Here is a 20,688-nt window from a genome sequence, read left to right as displayed (position 1 = left end):
GAGGAGAGAGGGATGGAAGGGAGGGGTGAGAGGAAAGTGGCATGGGTAAATTGCTTAACTCTGCACAAGACCACCAGGGTTTTAAGGGACCCCTGCTAGTCCCAGCCAGGGCCAGGTGAGCTTCTAATATGGCAGCACGTATTCCTGCGGAGTGGAAGGCCCATCACAAAGGTTGACTAGACATCTTTCTGATGTTAATTGCTGTATTTTGGTTATAAACTGGTACTGATGGGGTGAAATCTTTCCTCAGTGTTACTGTGTGCAAAAAAAATCAAAATAATGAAGCAATTCTATCCCAAAATAACACTGCATCACGTAACATTATTAAAATTTTCTTCCCACACAATTTAGTCAAGCCTGTCGTGTAATTTGGTCCTCACCTGCCTCGTAATTCCAGAAGCCCTGCCTACAGGTTTAGAAATGTTTATCAGGAGGGGGTCCTTACGACTGAAAATGTTGACAGGGGGGTCTTGGCACCCAAAAGTTTGAAGACCTCTGCCCTAGACCCTGTGGAATACCGCCTGTCCCTCCGATGATCTCACCTATGGGTACCGTTAAGCCCTGGGTGGGGTCTGTTATTTGCCCTGTCCCGTCATCGACAGTCCCCTGCGCCACCGGAGAGCGCGCCTGTGTTCCCCTGTGATTTCTACTGTTTCCCCGTAGGTTTCAACGCCTTTTCTCCCTCTGTCTCTATCGATCAACCCTGTGTTTCAGGGTTCCCTCCTGCTTTTCCCCTGTACCTTCAATTATTCCCCCCTCCTACGGTTGTCTCGTTTGGTTTTCCCTCGCGCCCCTGCCATCTCTGCTGGTTCTCCCGTGCATCCAGCGATTTCGCCTTGATTTCCCCTGTACCTTCAGTGAGCGCCATTGTTATTCCCCCGTGTGACCTATGACCTCTGCTGTTAAGTGTGCCCCCAGTGACCTCTCCTGTATTTACCCTGTGCCCCTGATATCCCCGATTCCGCCATATGCCTAGTGTGATGGTTGCCGATTGCCCTGTGCCTCTCTCTAGTGGTCTCGCCCGCACTTCCCTCGTGCCTCCTGTGGTCTCGCCCACACTTCCCTTGTGCCTCCGGCTGTTTCCAATGCGCTTCAAGTCGTCTCCTCTCTCCTGTTTCCATTCACTTCCTTTGCGCCTGTATGATGATAACCCCTCTCTGCCCATTGCCTGTCTTGTGCGGTGGCTCAAGATGCCTCCATAAAAGCATCCTTTGTGCAGCTGTTCCGTCACCTGGATCCGCAGCCATTAATGGCCTCTTGTGTGGATGATTAAGGCCCGGCTGCGTCTCCCACTGAGCCCGGCGGTGACAAGTGAGCACACAGCACTGTTATCTGTCCCCTCCTCTCCCTCCAGATAAGACCCCCCACCCTGGGCAGTCCTGCCTGCAAAAAAAAAAAACACTTTCCCAGCCCAAATGCTGCGAGCCCTTTCATGTCCACAGCCTCGGAGGGGGAGGGGCAGGTCATGTCAGGCTGGTCAGTTTGCAGCCAAATTGGCCAGGGGAAGAAGGAGCCATGGGGGAGGGGGCTAGCAAGGAAGGGAGGGGTAATCCATTTCTGCCTTGACAGGTAGCCTCTGGGCCCTGATTGGCCGGGTCCAGGCCCCCACCCAGAGATACCCCAAACCCCTGGAATGTGAGATTATTCCCAGGGCCGTCGTCACGTGCCTTTGACCGACAGGGAAAGAGGGGCAGGGCACAAGGCGTGGGACACCCAGGATACGAGGATGCCCCAAATGTCCATTGTCCATGGGGGTCTGCGTGCCAAGGCGTCTATCAGGGGCTCCTGAGCTGAAGAGGCCAAAGAAGCCCCACGGGGGGCAGCATGGCCGAAGGTGAATGTGCATGGGACCAGCATCTGAAGGGGGGGCAGCCATTGGGAGATAAGGCAGCATGAAAATGAAGCTTTTGGGGGGGGGGGGGCATTCCCAATAGCTCTGGGAGCTTTTATACAACGCAGTACGGCAGAAGGTGGGCGCCCTGCGCGTACTGATGTTGGCTGATGGGTGTTCGCATGTATTGGGGGTACGTCATCTGCGAAAGGAGGCTTGGAGGGCCTGTAAAGATGAGATGATTCGGGTGCAACCAGGTAATGGGGGTGGGTGTGTGTGGGGGGGGTGGGGGTCTTGCCTCGTTGGGGGTACTGTCTCGTTGGGGGTCTTCTCTATCTGAAAGGGACTATTAGCAATCTTGATTTTTTGGGGTGTCAACTACTTCTGGGTGTGGCGAGGAGGGATTTTGGGATGTCAGGGGCGCTAGTGACTGCTTTATGGGGGCGGGGCGGGGGCGGGGGGGTCTGCTTGGTCCAGGAAGGGGCGGGAGGAGGAAGCAGGGGCCGGGGCCTGCCATTGTATTGCAGAATTTGGGATCTTTTCAGAGTCGGGCCCTCCCCCTCCATTGTGCCGGTGGAGATGTGATCAGGACTGGCCTGGGGTTTTCAGTCGAGGAGGGTGGGGCGCTGGGAGAGCCCGTAGGCTGTGGAGGGCGAGAGCTGGGAAAGGCCCGGGCTGCAGAGGGCCAGGATGGGCTCGGTCTCCAACCAGCGCACAGGTGAGGGGCTCTGACCTCTGGGGGGTACATGGGTGGGACATTTTCTATTTAGGGGTTGGGGGCTTGTATTTATCCAATGGGAAGGCATGTGGGTTATTGTAGTGAGGATTGAGTTTAATCCTAAATGTATGCCCATACATCCTGGGAAAGGGTGCGGGCTTCATGTCCCGGGCACTCTCTGAGCATTTTCTACATGTACTGGGATGGGCATGGAGTGTCTCGAACACGGTGAAGTCCAGCTGTCTCTTTACGTGTTCCGGGGGGAGGGGTGATACAGTCGACGGGGGTCTTAATCACAGGGTCTTCTCATATTTGCTTGGGTGGGGCATAAAAGCAGTTTGAAGAGAAAAGGGGGTCAGTGTGGCCATGTGGACATCATAGCCGTGATGTGGGGGCTCATGAATGTTTCTGGAGTGGGTTGGGGTGCCTATCCAAGGGAATTGGAGTGTCCTATGTTGGACCAACTCTTGATAAGGCGTGGGGGGACGAGGGGGTTACTGAAAAGTAGGAAGCAGTCGTGGATGCTGGTGGGCCGGCGCGAGTCCAGAGACGGCATATCTATGGAACCTGGGCTCAAAGGGGGCGCGCGAGATTCGGGGGTCGGTAGAGTTCTGTATGATAAGATGCATGGATGGCTCTAGAGCGAATGCTAGTAGTTGTTCTGGGGTGTGTGGGCGCCATTTGTCTAAGATTATCCCAGGGTTAATTGGCAGTGTCCATGCCGGGCACTGTGCTCCTGGGTGGGCCCGGTTTGTAGGCTAGTGAGTCGTGGGCCCAGCACACAAGTGCATTCTGGGACTCATAGGCTCGGGTCTTTCTACCGCGGAGGCACACCTGACGGCAATGACGAGTGAAAAGGAAGTCCAGGCCTGGAACCGGTGTCCCGTTGAACCGGAGCTCTGGTTCTGTCTGAGGACAGTGTGGTTGCAGCAGCGTAGGGCACAGTGGTCGCAGACCGGAGGGTTCTCACGCATGGAGCTCGGACTCACTAATGCCCAAGGTATGCGGCCCTGTGGTGGAGGGGGCCTTTGTGGGCTCAGGGGAGCAGGGGTTGCAGCTGGCTTGGGACCTTCGGCGCTCTGGCGCATGGGTTTCTCATCCTGTCGGAGAGGACGGCGAAATAATGTGATGGGGTCTCTTTAAGAGAGGGAGTTGATGTAAGTAAGGGATATGGGACAGTTTGGCGTTGGGTCAAATCAGAATGAGCTATTGGCGCAGTTTAAGCCCGGGAATTGTCGGGCACCTATTTTTTGACTGGTGTTCTGACCGCTCGATAGGAGAGTGCATTTTTAACATGAGGCGGGGTGACCAGCAGACCAGGATTGCCGGGACAGTCCCGGGGTTTCACCAGCTGCCCAGGGATATTTGACTCATGTCCCGGTTTTAAAGGGGGTCGACTGAACATAGGGAGGCACTTTTATTTTTTTCAGGTGTTCTAAAGTTCTGCTAGTTAGCAGCTGTTATAAGTAAGCAATGTATTAAACAGTTAAGATGCTTGTTTGAAAAATTACATTTAATTTATTTTGTAAGTGCCTCTTCTGTGCTCCTATGTTGAGAGCTGTCATTCTGCACCACCACCGAGTACCATGATGATGTAAAATTTGTAGTCCTTTTTTCTGATTTTGCAAAATGTACCGATTTTGGGTTCTTATTATCTGGTCATCCTAACAAGAAAGACGTTTGCAGTAGATTACTGGAGTCCCACGGCCATTTCCTTGGGAGATTGGGGGTAGTGTAGGCATTAACAAGAAGGAGTGACATTTCCAGTTTTGAAGTACCCCGCGGGAGTTTGGATTGGCGAGGGCCTAGAACCCGGGTAGGTAGCTGAAAACAATACACATCTGGTAGGTTAATGTCATGGCCTGCTAGACAACCCAACCATGGCTTGTTGTAGCTTCTGGAGATCGTAGTTTCACTTTGAACACTGAATGGTGGACTCAGAAGTAGAAATGCTGGCTGACGGCGTCACAGGTGACACGAGGCGAGGCAGCATTGGTCGCGCGCTTGTATGGCGTGCCAGGCTCGAGGTGCAGAGGCCGTGCGATGCCAGCACCCTCCGGTGGAGGGGAAGAGCTGTAAAATAAGCCGCATAGCCCAGTCTATACTTCTCACCTGTCACATTGCTGTACCTCTCTACTATTTATTGCCCCCCGATTGTTAATATCACCGCGCTAGGCAACTCGGGGCCTCGGATTTTACCCCGCACGCCACTCCTGACGCCCACCCTCTGTGACACAAGCGTTGAGAGAGATATAGCGCTCAACATAATTTATTTATTTTGTGGAATATCGGGCATGGCACAGGAGAAGGAACACAATATTTGCCTCGCGTCACACAGTGTGAAATGCAGGGAAGCCAAGCTGCGACCACAGGATGCGTAGTTTTTATAGGCAGCAGTTCAACAATACGACCAAATGTCTCCCACACCAGAATTCACCTCTCTCGTCGGGCTCTCTTTACCTCTGTGGATTGGGCTGTCTCTGACAAACAGCTGGGGGGACCTTTCTTTTGCCCATGGATAGCAGATCTGTTTCACTCAGATAGTGGGGGCGAGGCTCTATTCTTGACCTGTAGATTGGGGATTTATTTTGAGTCATGCGATAAGCACGGCATCCCCTACATTTACCCCCTGTTGAGTGTTCACAGATCAGACCTGGCAAACTGGCCACTAATTAACAGACCGTGTGGATTTTGACTAACTCAACACCTAAAACCTGCACGTCATGCCCAATGGTGACCCCAGAAACAGTAACCTATAGATAAGTCTCTTTGCCATGTAGCTGGTGGTCTCTACTTAGCCTGTGTGGGAGGCTCGCGTCTTCTTAACCTGTAGACTCGAGGACTCGCATCACCCTATAAATGGGAACCCTTCATCAAACCTATGGCTAGAGCTCCTCACCCCCCCTGTAGATTTTCATTTATTTACCTGAGGGATGTATTTTGCGGACCACATGAAGTCGAATGAAGAGAATCCATTACTAGAGTGTATGTGTGTGTGTGTGTGTGTGTGTGTGTGTGTGTGTGTGTGTGTGTATGTGTATGTGTGTATATATGTATATATATATATATATATATATATATATATATATATATATATATATATATATAGAGAGAGAACACTCTGGGTAGTTCTCAAGTTTAGGTGGAAAGCGGCTCCTGTATAGAGTACTCTCAACACCAGCGGCACTCTAGATCTGCTCACCTCAAATGTCTGCTTTTCTATCAAAGTCTTTAAGCATAGGATTAGCACAGTGCCATCCACGCTGAGATAGTATGGGATAAAGTCTAGCACAGTGCTCTCCATGCCATGCTGTACAATTACAAAAGCCATTTACCACTCCAGGCACAGTATTACAGCTCTACATTGGTATATTGATGTATATATATTTCAGGCACATTGTAGGGTACATGTTGAATCACTTGTACCAATACTACTTGTCACAGAGAAACCAGTTGAGACAGTTGGGAGCCAACTATAAGCACACCTGTCACGCTCTTAAGTGGATATTCATTCCTCATATGTAAAAAGGGATGTGAGCAAGGGTAGAGTTATGTAGGTTGTTCCTGGATTGCAGTTACGAGTCTCAACGTTGCGGTAGACATTATTTAATTCTTCTCTTGACCATGACGAATAAAGGCACTTTGAGAGCAGGGTAATGTTGTTCCAAATCTTCTGTGCTGCCCCAGAAAATGGCTTGTGCAGAGCGTGTTTTTTCTGCTTGTGTTGTGGACTTTCTAGCACCTGTTCTCCTTTGTTTCAGGAAATTGCTTTTTCCTAGGACATGGAGTTGTATAGCTAAATAACTTGGCGTTCTATCGAGTACCATCTTGTATGTTACACATGCCCAGGGCCACTGGAATTATGCAACTGTGCGGCCACATCGTTTTTTGCATGCTTTTAGATTTGTCACATAAACCATCATCCACTGCATGATCTGCAGATTTCAACAACAAAAAATCGCTTCTCGCTCAAATGGTTCAAAAATTACTAAAACGCAGCAACACATCTTGCAGCACAGTGGAAGGCCCTTTGTAAAGGTGACTGGTCACCTTTCTGTTGCTTATTGCTGTATTTGGGTGTCAAACTGGTACTAATGAGATGTAAACAATATCTGGGCATTGCTTGCAAGTGCTAAATGGCAAAATAAGTAAGTAATACCATCACAAAATGTGACGTATTACGCCACAGAATTTGCTTTTTCTTTATGCATAATTTATTAAAGCCGGACATGTAATTTGGCCCTCCCCTGCTGCATAATTCCAGTGGCCCCGTACATGCCATCCTAGGTGAACAATATGTTTTATCAATGGGGATCTAGTTCAAAGATATTAGGATTGGCAAGTTGTGCTTAGTTTTATTTGCAGTCAGTTGAAGGAACTAAGGGATAGTGATTTTTATCATGGTGATTTTTTTTTCATGTAGAGAAACCGGAAGTAGAACTTGCTTCCTCTGATTCCACAGCCAACCAATTGCCAAATTGTGGCCTCATCTTATCATATTTCACCACTGCACACTTCACCTCTAACTGAGCACCTGGTCATGTCTCCTTGGGACTCCTCCTATACCTTGTCTTCTAGATACTTCACAATTTGATCACATCTCCATATTAACTGCTAGAAATACCACCTAACCCCAAAGCAACCATCAGATCACATATCCACACTTACCACAATCTTGGTAATAACTACTCAACACCCGTTCAACATAACTATTAGGCACAGCGTCCCAGTGCAATGTTACCAGACTGTATCTCCACAGTAACTAGTAAACCACATTGCCAAGTTAACTACAATGTCCATATGAACCGCTAGACGCATCCCCTCCAAGTAACCACAAGACACATTTCCAACTTAACTACTAAATGTGGCACCCCAAAGTTAATCGCTCTACACTTCTCCATACTAACCGCCAGACACATCACTCAAAAGTGACCATTATCCTCAACATAGCCACCACAATACACCTTCATCCTCCGCATCTCCAATGTAACATTTTGGCGAACGCTCAAACTGACCATTATGCAGTGTCTCATTCCACACCAGTAAAGAGATTACCTGAAGTTGGTTGTGTAGCCTCAGCCCTGCTGACCCCCTCTTTCCTCAGCAGGAGGCTGCTTAAAGTCCCTCGATGAGCCAGAAGACGCACCAGAGCCCGATGGTGAAGATGGGGAGCCCATGTCGCGGGGCTCGGGCATCTGCAAGTGGTTCAATGTCCGTATGGGATTTGGTTTCCTGGCAATGACCAGCAGTGATGGGGCCGGTCTTGACCCCCCAGTGGATGTCTTCGTGCACCAGGTAGGATTACTAAACAATGGTTCTAAGAGAATTGTGAGACAGGGGGTTTGTGCATACTCAATGAGTTGATGGTGCAGCTTTGTATCCGGTATGCCAGATTCTCTGGACTTCTCGACAAGGCTATGTGGTCTTTGACTAAATCTTCTTTAGAGGGGTTCATCTTAATACCAACTGTACAGTTAGTTCAGTCTTAACATCAAATTATTCCATGGTAACTTTGAATTGTATTGTTTTTTTCCCATTTCATTGTTGTGGGATCACCTAAATCATGGAGAGGCAAACGAGATTTATTCAAGTCTTTATTACACAACACCCCATCCGCAGCATGAGTCCCCTTTGCAGTGCCCGTCAAAGGGAGTCCTGTCTGTAGTATGATTCAGAGTTAAAAGGTAGGCTAACAACCTATGGTACACTTCTTCTTTCCAGTTTAAGCTGTTTGTTCTAGCTAACTGTATCCCTTTTTCTAAGGTGTTATTAAACCTTTCCACAAACCAATTTGTTTTTGGGTGATATTGGGCACAAAGGCGATGCCATGTACCGTTACTCTTCGGGTACTCTTGCATGTCTCCAGAACAGAATTGCACCCCATTATCTGAGAGAGGAGAGCTTTGCAATTCTTCTATTCTAAATACCTCTTCAAGGAACTCCATTTTTAGGTCTCGCCTGACCCAGCGCATGCGCTGGTCTGGCGAGACTTATTGAGAGGGCTCCAAAAAGTGCTACCAGGCCAGCCTAGAGCTACAGTGCCTGTGCGCGGGCGCACGCGCCGCGCTTTACCGCGATTACTTCCACTTTCACGGCCGCTTTGCATAGCCAATAGGTCTCGCTTTTGGGACCTTATAAGTATTTAGTTATGCAACTGTTGCATAGCTAAACACTTATAAGGTCCCAAAGGCGAGACCTATTGTCTATGCCAATGCTTGTTTTCTTGGTGTTTGTTACACGTGTTGTCCTTTGGACTGTCTGCGGCTGGAACAGCCTGTTGGGGTGTTAAAAGGTTAAATGTCATTCTCCTCGCCAGTGTGAGATAACATAAATCATGGAGAAGCAAATGTGATCCATTCCAGTTTTTATTACACAACATTTCATCCACAGCATGAGTCCACTTTGCAATGCCTTCTAGTCCCTCAACCCAAAGCCTCACAGTCTAGAACCGTGAAATTGGAAGTGTCCCATGTTGTGGACAAGGAAGGGGTCAAGGGAAGATACCACAAATCAAGATACCACAATTTTCTTTTATCTTTTGTCTATTTTCAAGAGAACCTCTCAGATCAGGTCCAGAAACCTGTGCAGAGCCCCTTTCTGTGATGTGGCAAGGCTGAGCAATTAATTGCCATTTGTGCAAAGAAGGGTTACTTCTATATTTCTCTTGGTCTGTGGGTGGCGGCTGACTATTGCATTTTCCTCAAGTACATAGGATTTGTGAAAAGGGCACTGGGTTAGAAGGCTGCATCCCTGTGGAGAAACAGTAACCAGTCCCCTGTGCATCTCTTGGGTCCTTTTGACACCTCCCTGGCTACTGTCAGTGCTGCAGCAGCCTTGGACATATTGATTGGTCATTTGATAGGTTCCCACATTAGTCTAACCACAGTGCACTGGTGGCAAAGAGAAATCATAATTAAACAGACAACAAGCTGCCTATGTCGCAGCTTGAGGAGGAGGCTCTGCCACTTTCTCAGCGTTTGCCCAGTGTGCGCAACACATGGTGGCAGAAAGCAGCAATCCTTGTGTGGCTTGCGCACTGCTCACAGCTGGAGGGGCGAGATTCTCTGCGTTAGCTCCTCCGCTGAGCGCACAATAAATCACATACCCACTTTCTTTATTAGCAAAGAAGGCCACTTTATTAAGACAGGTATGTAGCCTAACTTCATAAATACAAGTATCGTGAACATCTCAACCTCGCTTATACATAAAGTCTGAACGTCCCCAACCCTTAAAGTCCCCAATTTGTTCAACATTGCTTAAAAAAATGCTCTTACTCCTTTTTGTGTTCTTCCTCCATTCAGAGCCTTTTCCTCGCATTCCCCAATCTCATGATCCCTCTCCCCCATCAAGCGCCCCCAAATGATCTTCTCTAGTGTTGTTCAAAGCCACATCATTTACTCTTCACCTCCCCTGTGTTCTGTCCTCTGACCTCCCCCCCCCCCCCCCCCAAAAAAAAAGTCACCCAGGAAAACCGAAGAGTTTTCTTGCCCCAAAAAACTGCTGCTATATCTTTGGGCTTTATAATGTGTTACTAGAACACCAGAGTTTCTCATTCCATAATTTTGCAAACCATTCCCGAATTTCCAACAGATAGTAAGCTTGCCCCATTTGTGATAAATGAACCCCGTCATATGTGCATCACTTAGTGTTAAATTCCCATGAGCCAATGCTGTGATACCCATGTTGGAACAAAAAACTCTCATTGCTCTATTTAACTTTCTTCTTGCCTTGTCTATTGCCGCATGACTCCTCGCTACACTCCACTGCTTTCGTGATATAAATTTCGGCCAAATTAAGCACATACCGCCTCAATTTTTTTTATAACAGATAAATCGACTTTATATTGCTTTATCAATGTTGAACCAGATAATTGAACTAAATCATTTTCACCTAGAAGAATTATTAACCTATTCAGGCATCCTCTTATCCAGCAAGGTTCAGCTAAAATATGCAGCAGACTTCCCCATCACACATCTCACTTTTTCCTTTCCATACCATCTCATGTTTGGTACTTGAGAGTCCAAGAGAGTTGCCATAAATTTGCTGTTGTGCATACAATGCTGCCCATATGAAGTAATGTTCCACTATCCAGGTAATCATTTTTACAGACAATGGACCATAAACATAACCAAAATTAAAAGAAAAGAGAATTATCAAAATTGATTGCAATAAATAAATATTTTCTTACGTATCTCTCGCAACATTTTGATTCCCATCTCCCAATCCTTCTTATCTCTGACCATGACTAACCCAGTTTTGCAGCCTCAGTTGCCGCCCCAATACGAAAATGTGTTGCGTAATGCCTAGGACCTTTTCTTAATTGATTAAATGCTATTCTTAATACAACTAATTTGTTTGAATTAGTAATTGTTTTACCATCTGCATGACAGATTTTTCTTACTCCCTAATCTGTTTTGAAAATGTTGCCATTCCTCCACTGGGCAGCAAACATCAACCTCTCTTTTGCTTAAGCATATCCATTTACCCCTTCCCAATTGATCTGTTTTAGATGCTGTTAACCAAATCCTTAATCTATAATGTTCCAAAACTATCTACTCACTTTGTATGCCTACCTGCCCTCTCAAGCCTAGTAACCCAGACTCTCTAAAGATATTATAAAATAACCACAACATGCATAACTTAAATAATAACGTTTAAAATATCATAACAGAAAGTTAAATGGAATAACTGCTGCAACAGGTCAAAATTCACGGGTTCTCGTTTTTTGTTTTTTTTTGTTTGGTTTTTTTGCTCCATTATTCCTTACTCGCCTCTTTTGAACCTGTCCTGACTAAAACACCTTCAAATGGATCATGTCCACACTATAGTTAGTTGTCCATAAATAGAAATGCCTGCTAATTTCCCTGAAATAGTTGTGTTTGACAAACCTTTGTGTATCAAATGCAGTACAAAACCTAAGATAGCATGTTTGTTTTTTGATACTATAATTCCATCACAAAACTTAGTGTTACCATAACTTAAGAATTCTCTCCATGCTTGCTGGTAACTTATTGTGGATGAGGCTCATTACTTTTCTACAAGGTTGACTATCTTCATTCCCCAAAGGCCCAAGGGTTCTGCGGGATCTGTGTCTTGCTGCTGAAACCTCACACTGCTGCCCACTGCTTTGTTAGGTAATTTTTTACTTCTTACCTCTCACTCCGATCTAACCTTTTCATTAACTTCTGGCAAGCATGCTGCCACTATACCACCAGTCACGGTCCTCTTAGGACACTCTAAACCCACCCACGCCTCCCCCGGTACGCCTGGTTTTAATAGGTCCTACCTCGCTGCTTCACATAACAGCCTTTATCGCCTTACATATTTCTTCATTAACGGATTTCTTCATCCACCTCCATCACCTATTTATAAACTTCACTAAAACCTTAAATGACTAAAAGTTATTCCTGTCACTCAAATTCCCTAACCACTCTTGGTACTGGTTCAACAAGTGCCTTCCCGTCCGTGTGTCTTGTTTTCGCCTGTCAGATTCCATCTGACAGTGGTGAGTTTTTGGATACCGAGGCGATGGCCTCATTACTCCACATTCATTTTGAGGTTTTTTTTAGTCGCTGTTTAGGTTGTCTTATTGATGTGTGACGCTTTGTCACAGTTGAGGGTGGATCACAAGGTCAGCGCTGTGATAGGCCGCGGGTTGCGGTCAATTTGGGTTGCTGAAGTGTCAGCAAGTTTTGTCGCAGAGTCTTGTATTCGTCTGCCAAATGTCTTCTAGCGGTGATGAGCTTATGATGGCTGCCGCGGCGGTTGCCTTCTGACAGTGATGAGTTTTGGGTACCTGCCGGGGCGATTTGCCCTCAGCCAGTGATGGGTTTTTGGATGCTGTGTTGCTGTTTCAGTTTCACAAGTTTAGCGCTTCGATGGGCCTCGGGTAGCGGTCAAATGGGTTTGTAGAAATGTCTGCAAGTTTCCTGATCAGTCGGTTATCTTTTTGATCCAGTCCTTTGTAGAATGTCCTGTTGAGTTTGCGGAGATGGTCGTCCAACATCTCAACGCCTAGGTCTCTGTGGAGGTCTGCTGTTCTTGTGAAGATTGGAGCACCTGCTGCAATCCGTAAGGCCCTGCTCTGTAGTCTCTGCAGGTCTTTCCGAAGCTGCGGGCGGCAGCCACTCCAAACTGGTGCAGCGTACGTCATGGTTGGTCGAATTATTGCGGTGATTACTCGCACCTTGCTCTGCAAGGGCATCGACTTGGTCTTCAGGAGTGGGTATAGTGCAGACAGTTTTGTTTCTGCTTTCTGGCAGGTCTTCTCTGTGAGTTTAGAGTCCAGAGTCACCCCCAGGTAGGAGCTGCTGTTTTCCCATTTGATCTCATCCCCATTGAGGAGGATCGCTGGGTGTTTTCTGTTCAGCTTCCTGGTGAATAGTGTTGCTGTGGTTTTGCTAGTGTTCAGGGTGATCTGCCAGTCGCTGTACCATTCGGAGAGTCTGCTGAGCGATGAGTCAAGGTTCTTAGCCACTTCCTGTTCGCTGAAGGATTGGGAGATGACTGCTGCATCATCGGCGTAAAGAGCCAGATCAGTCTTCTTTAGGTCCGTGGGGATGTCGTTTGTGAATATGTTAAAGAGGAATGGTCCTAGGATTGATCCCTGAGGCACTCCAGCAAGGATTGGGCGTGGCGTTGAGCATTCGTCTCGTACCGCCACGTGAAAGGTCCGTTTCGACAAGTAGCTAGACAGCAGTTTAATCAGGTAGCTTGGAAACTTGAGCTTGATAAGTTTGCAAAGTAGTCCCTCATGCCATACTCGGTCGAATGCTTTGGCTACATCCAGAAAGACTACTCCAGTGGACTTGTTGATGTTGAATCCATGGCTGATGATGTCCACAACTCTGAGGAGTTGGTGATTGGTCGAGTGGTCTTTCCGGAACCCAAACTGTTCTTTGGCGAGGAAGTTTTCGCTTGTCGCAAAGTCCACAAGACGGGTAAGTGCCTTCCCGCACAAAAACCTAACTATATAACCTACCGCTGCGCCCCGCCCTCACTATCTCCACCGCCTATCCTGTCCCGTTCTATTGTGTGAGGTCCCCCTGGGTGAGACTGGCTAATGCTTTGCTCCCCCTGGGTCCCCGCATTGCACCACCAAAATTGGGAGTGGGAGGGCCTTGATTTCTACTCCATACTCATTTAGCGAGCGTACATATCTCCAGCACTCTGTATTGCTGCATATGTAACTGTAAGGTTTGTCAGCGTAGCAGGTAGAATGCAATGTGCCTGCGTAGCAAGAGTATACCCATGTGGCGGCCAATTTATGCCTCATCTGTCCAGCCCCTACCATGAAAATTAGATGCGGTTATCAGCAACACCAAAAGTACCACCTGGGAGGGCTGTGCATCAATGTCATTTTGTGCTTGTGTTCCCCAATATTGCAGACATTAGCAACTAATCTTAAAATGTGGTTATATCGAGAGCAGGGCTACTAAAGGAAGCACTGAATTTATTGATTTAGTGTGATGCAATAAGGCTGTATTACTCAACATAATCTGAACAAAACTCCCAAAAGAAATAGAAGGCAACACACGCCAGAGTCTGTCCAGACTCTTTCGTACTTGGTGCCCACTACTGTTTGTTTTGGGGTAGTGGTTTCCATCCCACTGTCCTACTGTCAAGGCCTGTGACGTGATTTGTGTAGTTTTGCTACTCCCTAGTTACACAGGAGCCTTGCCAATTTTCTGGCCAGTAGGGCCTACACAAACGGCTCCAGATGAGTGACATCTTGTGTAGGGACGTAGAAGTCTGTTAAACTTCCATCCACATTGTCCTCCTGACACATCTAGATGTGGGACATCATTGAAGTGACTCTACTGTTATGGACTGGGGGACTCTACCCAATCTCATCAGTGACATGACTTCAGTGGCTGTTTTACTGTGTGTTGTGCAGAGTTGTATGAGCCCATATTTGTGCCTTGCTGGTTGCGGCAGAGTTGTATGGGTTCTGGGCCTGGTCAGGGGCGTAACACAGGCCCCCACATCCCCCGCAGTGCGGAGGGGCCCCCAAGCTGCAGGGGGCCCCCTCAGCACTGTACTCACGCCGGAGAGCTCCGGATTAAATCCGGAGCGGGGCCCCTCTGTGTATCTTGCAGGGGGGCCCCTGCAACTTTAGTTACGTCACTTAGCCTGGTATGGCACACGCTGCTGTGGATCTGGATTGAGGTTCAATGTAGGTCTGTCGGTCAGATTGTTTAGGTGTGTCTAAAAGCCACTCTGCTTCAATCACCGTCGCGTCTTTCTGAGAATGTTTGGGTTGCTTTAGTAGAGAGTGGTGTCCTGCGGACCTGAGTAGAGGTGCATTGCGTGGGCTTTGCGCGTCCACGTACTGTGCGTGGTCTGACGTCAAGACATCTCCGTGCGTGATGCTTGTCTTCAAAGAGGTGTACTGGCAGAGCTGTGGTCACTTGAGGTCTTCGCGAACCCCTGATTCCCCCCCCCCCCCCCTCCTGCGGATGTCTGGGGTCAGATCAATGACGGTCCGTAACCTGCAAGAACTGGACACAGGCAGATTGATGGACACATCTGCCTGGGCGCCTTGGTGGGGGAGGATCACACGAGGCGGTGGCAGGTCCCCGACAATGGCCCAAACCATCTGCTTCGGGGGCAGTCCCCTCTATTTACATATGTGACTGAGAGCTGCAGGAAGCGGTTACTGCCCAGGACACTGGCCCTTCAGCTCCTAATGTCTTTATGACAGGAACCTGGAGTGAATAAGCCCCGACAGGGGGTCAACCACCCCCACCGCAGTGCCTTTATCCGCTCACAGGGCATTAACATCTCCATGGCAGAGCCAGCCCCTGACAGCCTATGGCCCTAGCCGGCATCTGCGCCAGGAATGCTGGCCTCGGGGGCTGGGAAGCCCCTCCCGAGGAAGAGACTGTGACCCGAGGACGCAGCCATAGAGGAGGGAGCACCAGGCACGTGGCGCATGAAAGGAGGGACGCTAAATCCAGCACGGGGCTCCCCAAGCGGCACTATAGCCAGACTCATAAAATAGAGGAGCGGCGGTTAATTTGAATACATTAATGATGCAGTTCTGTACAGCGTCCAGCTGCTCCTAGGAGTACCCCAGCGCTATTAAATGTGTACACATGAAGTGAGCGTTAAACACCCCTGCACAGGAGACCCTTAAAAATGGCGCGTCGGAAGTAGCGTGATCACCTTAGCTTTGAGACAATTTCTTGGTAATGACGGTGAACATTCGTGACAAAAAATCGAAATAAAAGGTCCGCTTGACGGTTACACCCCAGGAGGTCGGTCAATAAGAAAGAAGTACGTACAGGCAAGGCAGCACAAGTACAGGTCAAAGTTGGTTTGTACACGACATAGCAGTTTTGATCAGACATTGAAATGTAACTAGGCTTATCTAGACTGAAAAACAGCAAACATGCACGCTAAGCAAAATTTGACAGCTTACGTAAGGACCAACGTTTAAAGGATTGTGACCCTTGCGCGGAATGATGGCACCAGAAGCAGTGCTATGCTGTTGAGCATGGACTTCAATAGCACTACTGTTTTTATTAGTTTTTCTTTTAAAATTGTATTTTTTTATCAGCCTTAGACTCCTGCCGTACTTATGACCAGGGGGAAAACGAATAGAAATCTGAGCATACATTCTTTAAATTCACCTGGATATGCAGTTCTGTTTTTAGGAGTTCAACATCACACCGATCTCCTTGAAATATTTACTTCAACCATTCAACCCTGCACCTGGTCAAAGCCAGGGATAGAAAGCCACGGTCAAAAAAGCTGGTGCTGTTTGCATCACACATTCCAACTCTTGTGGTGCAGCGGCTCCTGTAGGAGTCTAAGCCTCTCCGCAACACTTCTGCCTAAAAGGTTCATGTAGGGCACACTAGGTGAAGTCTATTGATCAAAAGAATCATCCAGGATATTATATCATTGTGTAAGAATTTTTTCCCCTTTATCTCTCCCTTCTTCCTTCTCTCCTTCTTACCCCATATAAAATTTAAAATAGCTTTTGTTGTTCTTAACTAGTACTAGCCATATTTTCCTTTACGTTATATTTCTCTTATATTAACTCTGTATTGCTAGTCTTTTGTATATCCTGTTAATTTTCAAGTAAAGCTTTTTAAACTGAAAAGAATCAATCCAGGATATGAAATGATATGAAGTGTATGGCTACCTGGCGTTTAGCCTGCTTCTAAGCCTTTGTAGTTTTTGGCGGATAAAGGAGTTGAGAAACGGGTGGATGCGATTTGCCACTGGTCACACACATTGGGCCAGTGGGAGAGAGTAGATTCAAGTACAGGTCTGACATTTCTAGGATCAGCTGATTGTTCTCATCCTCACGTTACGTCAGACACGACACCCTAAATTCTACTCCAATGAGAAAGAAAGTCAAGCAAACAGGCTTCAGGAAGGCAGTTCGCATCGACCATTTCTATGGATATATTTCTTTAAAAAAAGAGTAGAATGATTTAGCCCCCCCCCCCCCCCACGCCTCCCCCACCGCCCACTCCTTGTTGCTCTTCTAGACAGACTGATCCTGCATCTGTTCACAATAGGAGAGTAGGTGAATAAAAGCTAGGTTAACCCAGACTGAATTCAAATATGTGGTCTGATAGTTAGTCAAACAGCATTTGTAAACCGCAACACTGTCACCCGTAGGGGTATCTGGGCACATGGTCTCTATTAAAGAGCCAGGTCTTGAGGCTCTTACGGAAGTCTGGCAGGCGAGGGGGCTGTACAGAGCTGGAGGGAGGTCGTTCTAAGTCTTGGCAGCGATGTAGAAGGAGCTGCCACCGCTGAAACGGATGCAGGGAGTGAGTGCGAGTTCGAGTGAAGAGGAGTGCAGGTGTCTAGCGGGTTGGTGTAAGTTCAGTCGATGGCTGAGGTAGGCAGGTCCTAGGTCGTGGAGGGCTTTGTAGGCGTGCATGAGGATCTTGAACTGACATCTTTTCTGGATTGGGGGGCCAGTGGAGGTGTCTCAGGTAAGGTGGGAGGGGGTGATGCAAGTTCATTTGGGGAGGTTCAGGATGAGTCTGGCTGCAGTGTTCTGTATGATATGGAGTCTTGTGAGGAGCTGGGTAGAGATGCTGGTTTAGATAGCGTTGCTGTAGTCGAGGCTGCTGGTGATGCGGGTCTAAGTGACAGTCTTTCTGGTCTTGGTTGGGATCCATCTGAAGATGTCAGTGGCACACAATGCACTAAGGTATTCTGCCATTATCGGAGGAGTGGGGAGGGTTAGAATCCGTGCACAATACAGCGTTGCCAACCAGACTTGCCTTTTTTCGTGATATGACCCAACTTGTCTCCCTGTTTATGAGCTCTGTAGTATTTTAGAACAGCAAATACATCTCCTTATGGTTTGTTGCAACTCAATGCCACTAGCAAGGGAAGAGAGTTAAGGTAAGAAATAGATAAAGAAAGAGAAAACGAGGCAGAGACAAAGAGACATAAAGGGACATAAAGAATAGAAAGCAGAGGACGAGAGTGAAAGTAACTCTATAACTGTATGCAAGATGGTTGCCAGTTTATGTGCACTTGAATAGGTTGTTGTTGGGTGAGGTGTAAAGTCGATGGTAAAGGGTGTAGGCAGGGCCACTTGAATCATGCGGTTTTTTCTCAGCCACAGGGTTTTCTGCATTGTTATGGTTTTTCTTTTTTTGCCACATTTTTCATCATCTGCTGCATAATCTGCAGATTTTAACTAAAAACAGTAGTTTCTAGCTCAAAACGGAGCATAAGTTATTTACAAAAAAAGCAACAACACGAGTTGCCATGCAGTTAAACGCCATTGGAAAAGTTTTGGTCACCTTTCTGTTGTTAATTGCTTCATTTGGGTGTCAAACTGGAACTATTGAGCTGAAACCTTTGCACAGAGAGTGTAACGTGTTTTTAAAAAAAGAGCAAAATAGTAAGGTAATACTATCACGAAATGTGCTGTATTATGCCACATAATTTAGTCAACCTTGCTACATAATTTGGTTCCACCCCTGTGGCACAATTCCAGTGACCCTGGGTACAGTCTTCATCACTTCACTGTGAAAAGTCATGCCAGATTGCATAGGTTTAATCTGTTTATCATGAAACGTTATCACAAAGCCAGTAGGCCTGACCTACTTATTGTGAAAAGCATGTGTTAAAGACAATAGGCTTTTAGTGATGGATTGTTATTACACGTGCTAATCCTGTAGGCAGGTATTTTCACACATGGAAATTTCACAGGTTTCCATAGTAGGCAAGGGTTCTTAGTGTTGCTGAACCACCGGAACAAACCATGGGGATAGAAGAGATGCACTCCTTGTTAGGCTCTTACGAGAGCTAGGATATCGATTTACCAGCTGTAATTTTGTATACGTTTGACATTTTATAACTGTATACCTGCTGGTTGCCCTGAGGAAAGATCATTCTCAGTACAGCAGGTGTGAGTTGGGTATGGCAACAAGCCATTGAAGACCGCTGTAGGCTTGGTTGACGTGCAGGGGAATGTTCTGCCAGATGCCATAGGTCGGGTTCATTGTGAAATGTTATTACAAAGGCAGTAGGACAGGCTTTCTTTATTTTGACAAGCATATGGTAAAGCCAGTAGGCCCCTAACAGTAGATTGTTACCATATTATGTTACAGACAGAAGCAAAGTATTTGATTCCGTGTAATCCAACACATTACCATGTTAGGTAAGGGTTTTGGTGAAGGTCACCCTCTCTGAAAACCCTGTATGTAGAATGTAACAGTGGTGACTTGTTAAGCCCTATTAGGTAGGGCTGTATATTAATTTGGAAACAGTAATTTTATATCCATTTTTAATTTTGATAAATGCATGTCTGATGGTTGCCAGCTTTTGCACACTTCAGTAGACCTGTGTTGTGTTTATAGTACCAAGTCATTGGTAAATGTCAGAGGCCTTATCAGTTAACTAAGAAAATGTATGTGTCGTTTGTGGGGTGTGACCTGGTAATAATGAAAAGGTATGAGAAAGCAAGTAGATCTTGCGTATTGTGAAAACCACTTGTCAAATACAATAGGCCTTTAAGGGTGATAGTTATACTGTGCTGAAGTCTATAGGCTGGTATTTTGTTACATGCAATCGCACAGATTACCAAAGTATGCAATGGTTTTAGTGTTGGTACCCCACCTGAACAAATCTCGGGCATAGACAATCTGCACTATGGTAATACTTATGAGGCTCTAATAGATGGGATCGTGTATTGTTTTAAAAATGATATATTGTACATATTTGTAATTATAGCATTGTGTGCCTGATAGTAGCCTTGTGGGAAAGGCCAAGCTCAGTAAAGGAGGCCTCAGCTGGTTATGATGACAAGGCAATGATAATAGAGGACTGATTGGCTCACTAAGAAAATTATATTTCTGATGCCAAAGGTATGATCTGTTTAGTTAGCATCAAAAGTTTTTATTAACAAATTAATCCTGACCTATTGACTGTGAGAGGCATAGGTTTTAAAATCAACATGCATTTAAGGGGTGATTGTTGTTTTTCTTAATAAAAGTGTACAGATAGGTATTTTGTTGCATGAAATGTCACACATTACCTCTGTAGGGAAGCACTGTGGTGTTGGTTGCCGCCTCTGACAAAAAACAGGGGTAGAAAATGTGTGCTGTAATAATTCTTGCTAGAACCCTTTCTTAGTTTCATGCCAGATCTTGTACGCGTAAGATAAATACATACTTCAATATATTTCCATATAGAAACACAGAGGGCCTACTGTTCAGCTCTTTTCTTCCACTGGTTTGTATGTCAGCTAAACTCTGCTTCCATCCATGACTGCTTACTGCCTGGAGTAATGGTTCAGTCCACATCTATCATTCGCTCTCTTCCCCTGTGAATGACAGCATTTTCTGATCACATGTAGATCCACCTGGAAATGAACGCACTTTAGAGTCTGAGCTCATTGGCCAGTCCATTAGTTTTCAATGATCTCCTCTCTTTCCCCACTGTTATTTGCGCTGGCAATCGAACCCCTTGCGGTGCATGCCCTGCAGGGGCGGTTATTTGAGGGTGTATCGCTGCATGGGGAGTTGCATCACATATTCCTGTATGCTGATGATCTCCTGTTGTATCTAGCTGATGCGGGGGATTCCCTGCGGGGCGCCAGAACCCTGCTCTGGGAGTTTGGTGCTTTGTCAGGGTTGCAGGTGAACTGGGC

At 46.8% G+C, this 20,688-nt stretch overlaps 1 protein-coding gene across 7 annotated transcripts in view; it reads left to right on the top strand.

Moving 5' to 3' along the window:
• The first annotated feature begins 1,680 nt into the window (after positions 1 to 1,680).
• Positions 1,681 to 20,688, top strand: part of LIN28A (lin-28 RNA binding posttranscriptional regulator A) — a 127,913-nt gene continuing 108,905 nt past the window's right edge. Inside the window, exons 1-2 of one of the 7 annotated variants that reach the window (XM_085647745.1) lie at positions 1,681 to 1,834; positions 7,657 to 7,844. In XM_085647745.1, coding sequence (XP_085503871.1) covers positions 1,825 to 1,834; positions 7,657 to 7,844 — 198 coding nt within the window. In that variant the 5' untranslated portion in view covers positions 1,681 to 1,824. Of the gene's footprint in view, positions 1,835 to 2,054; positions 2,089 to 2,379; positions 2,550 to 3,409; positions 3,550 to 7,653; positions 7,845 to 20,688 lie in introns of those variants that run through there. The other 6 variants (XM_085647744.1, XM_085647741.1, XM_085647742.1 and 3 more) reach the window with 6 other exon arrangements.

This window comes from Triturus cristatus, chromosome 3_2 (assembly GCF_964204655.1).
Source record: "Triturus cristatus chromosome 3_2, aTriCri1.1, whole genome shotgun sequence".
Classification (NCBI taxonomy): domain Eukaryota; kingdom Metazoa; phylum Chordata; class Amphibia; order Caudata; family Salamandridae; genus Triturus; species Triturus cristatus.
Note: the sequence above shows the minus strand (reverse complement) of the source record. Positions and strands in the feature narration are given on the sequence as shown.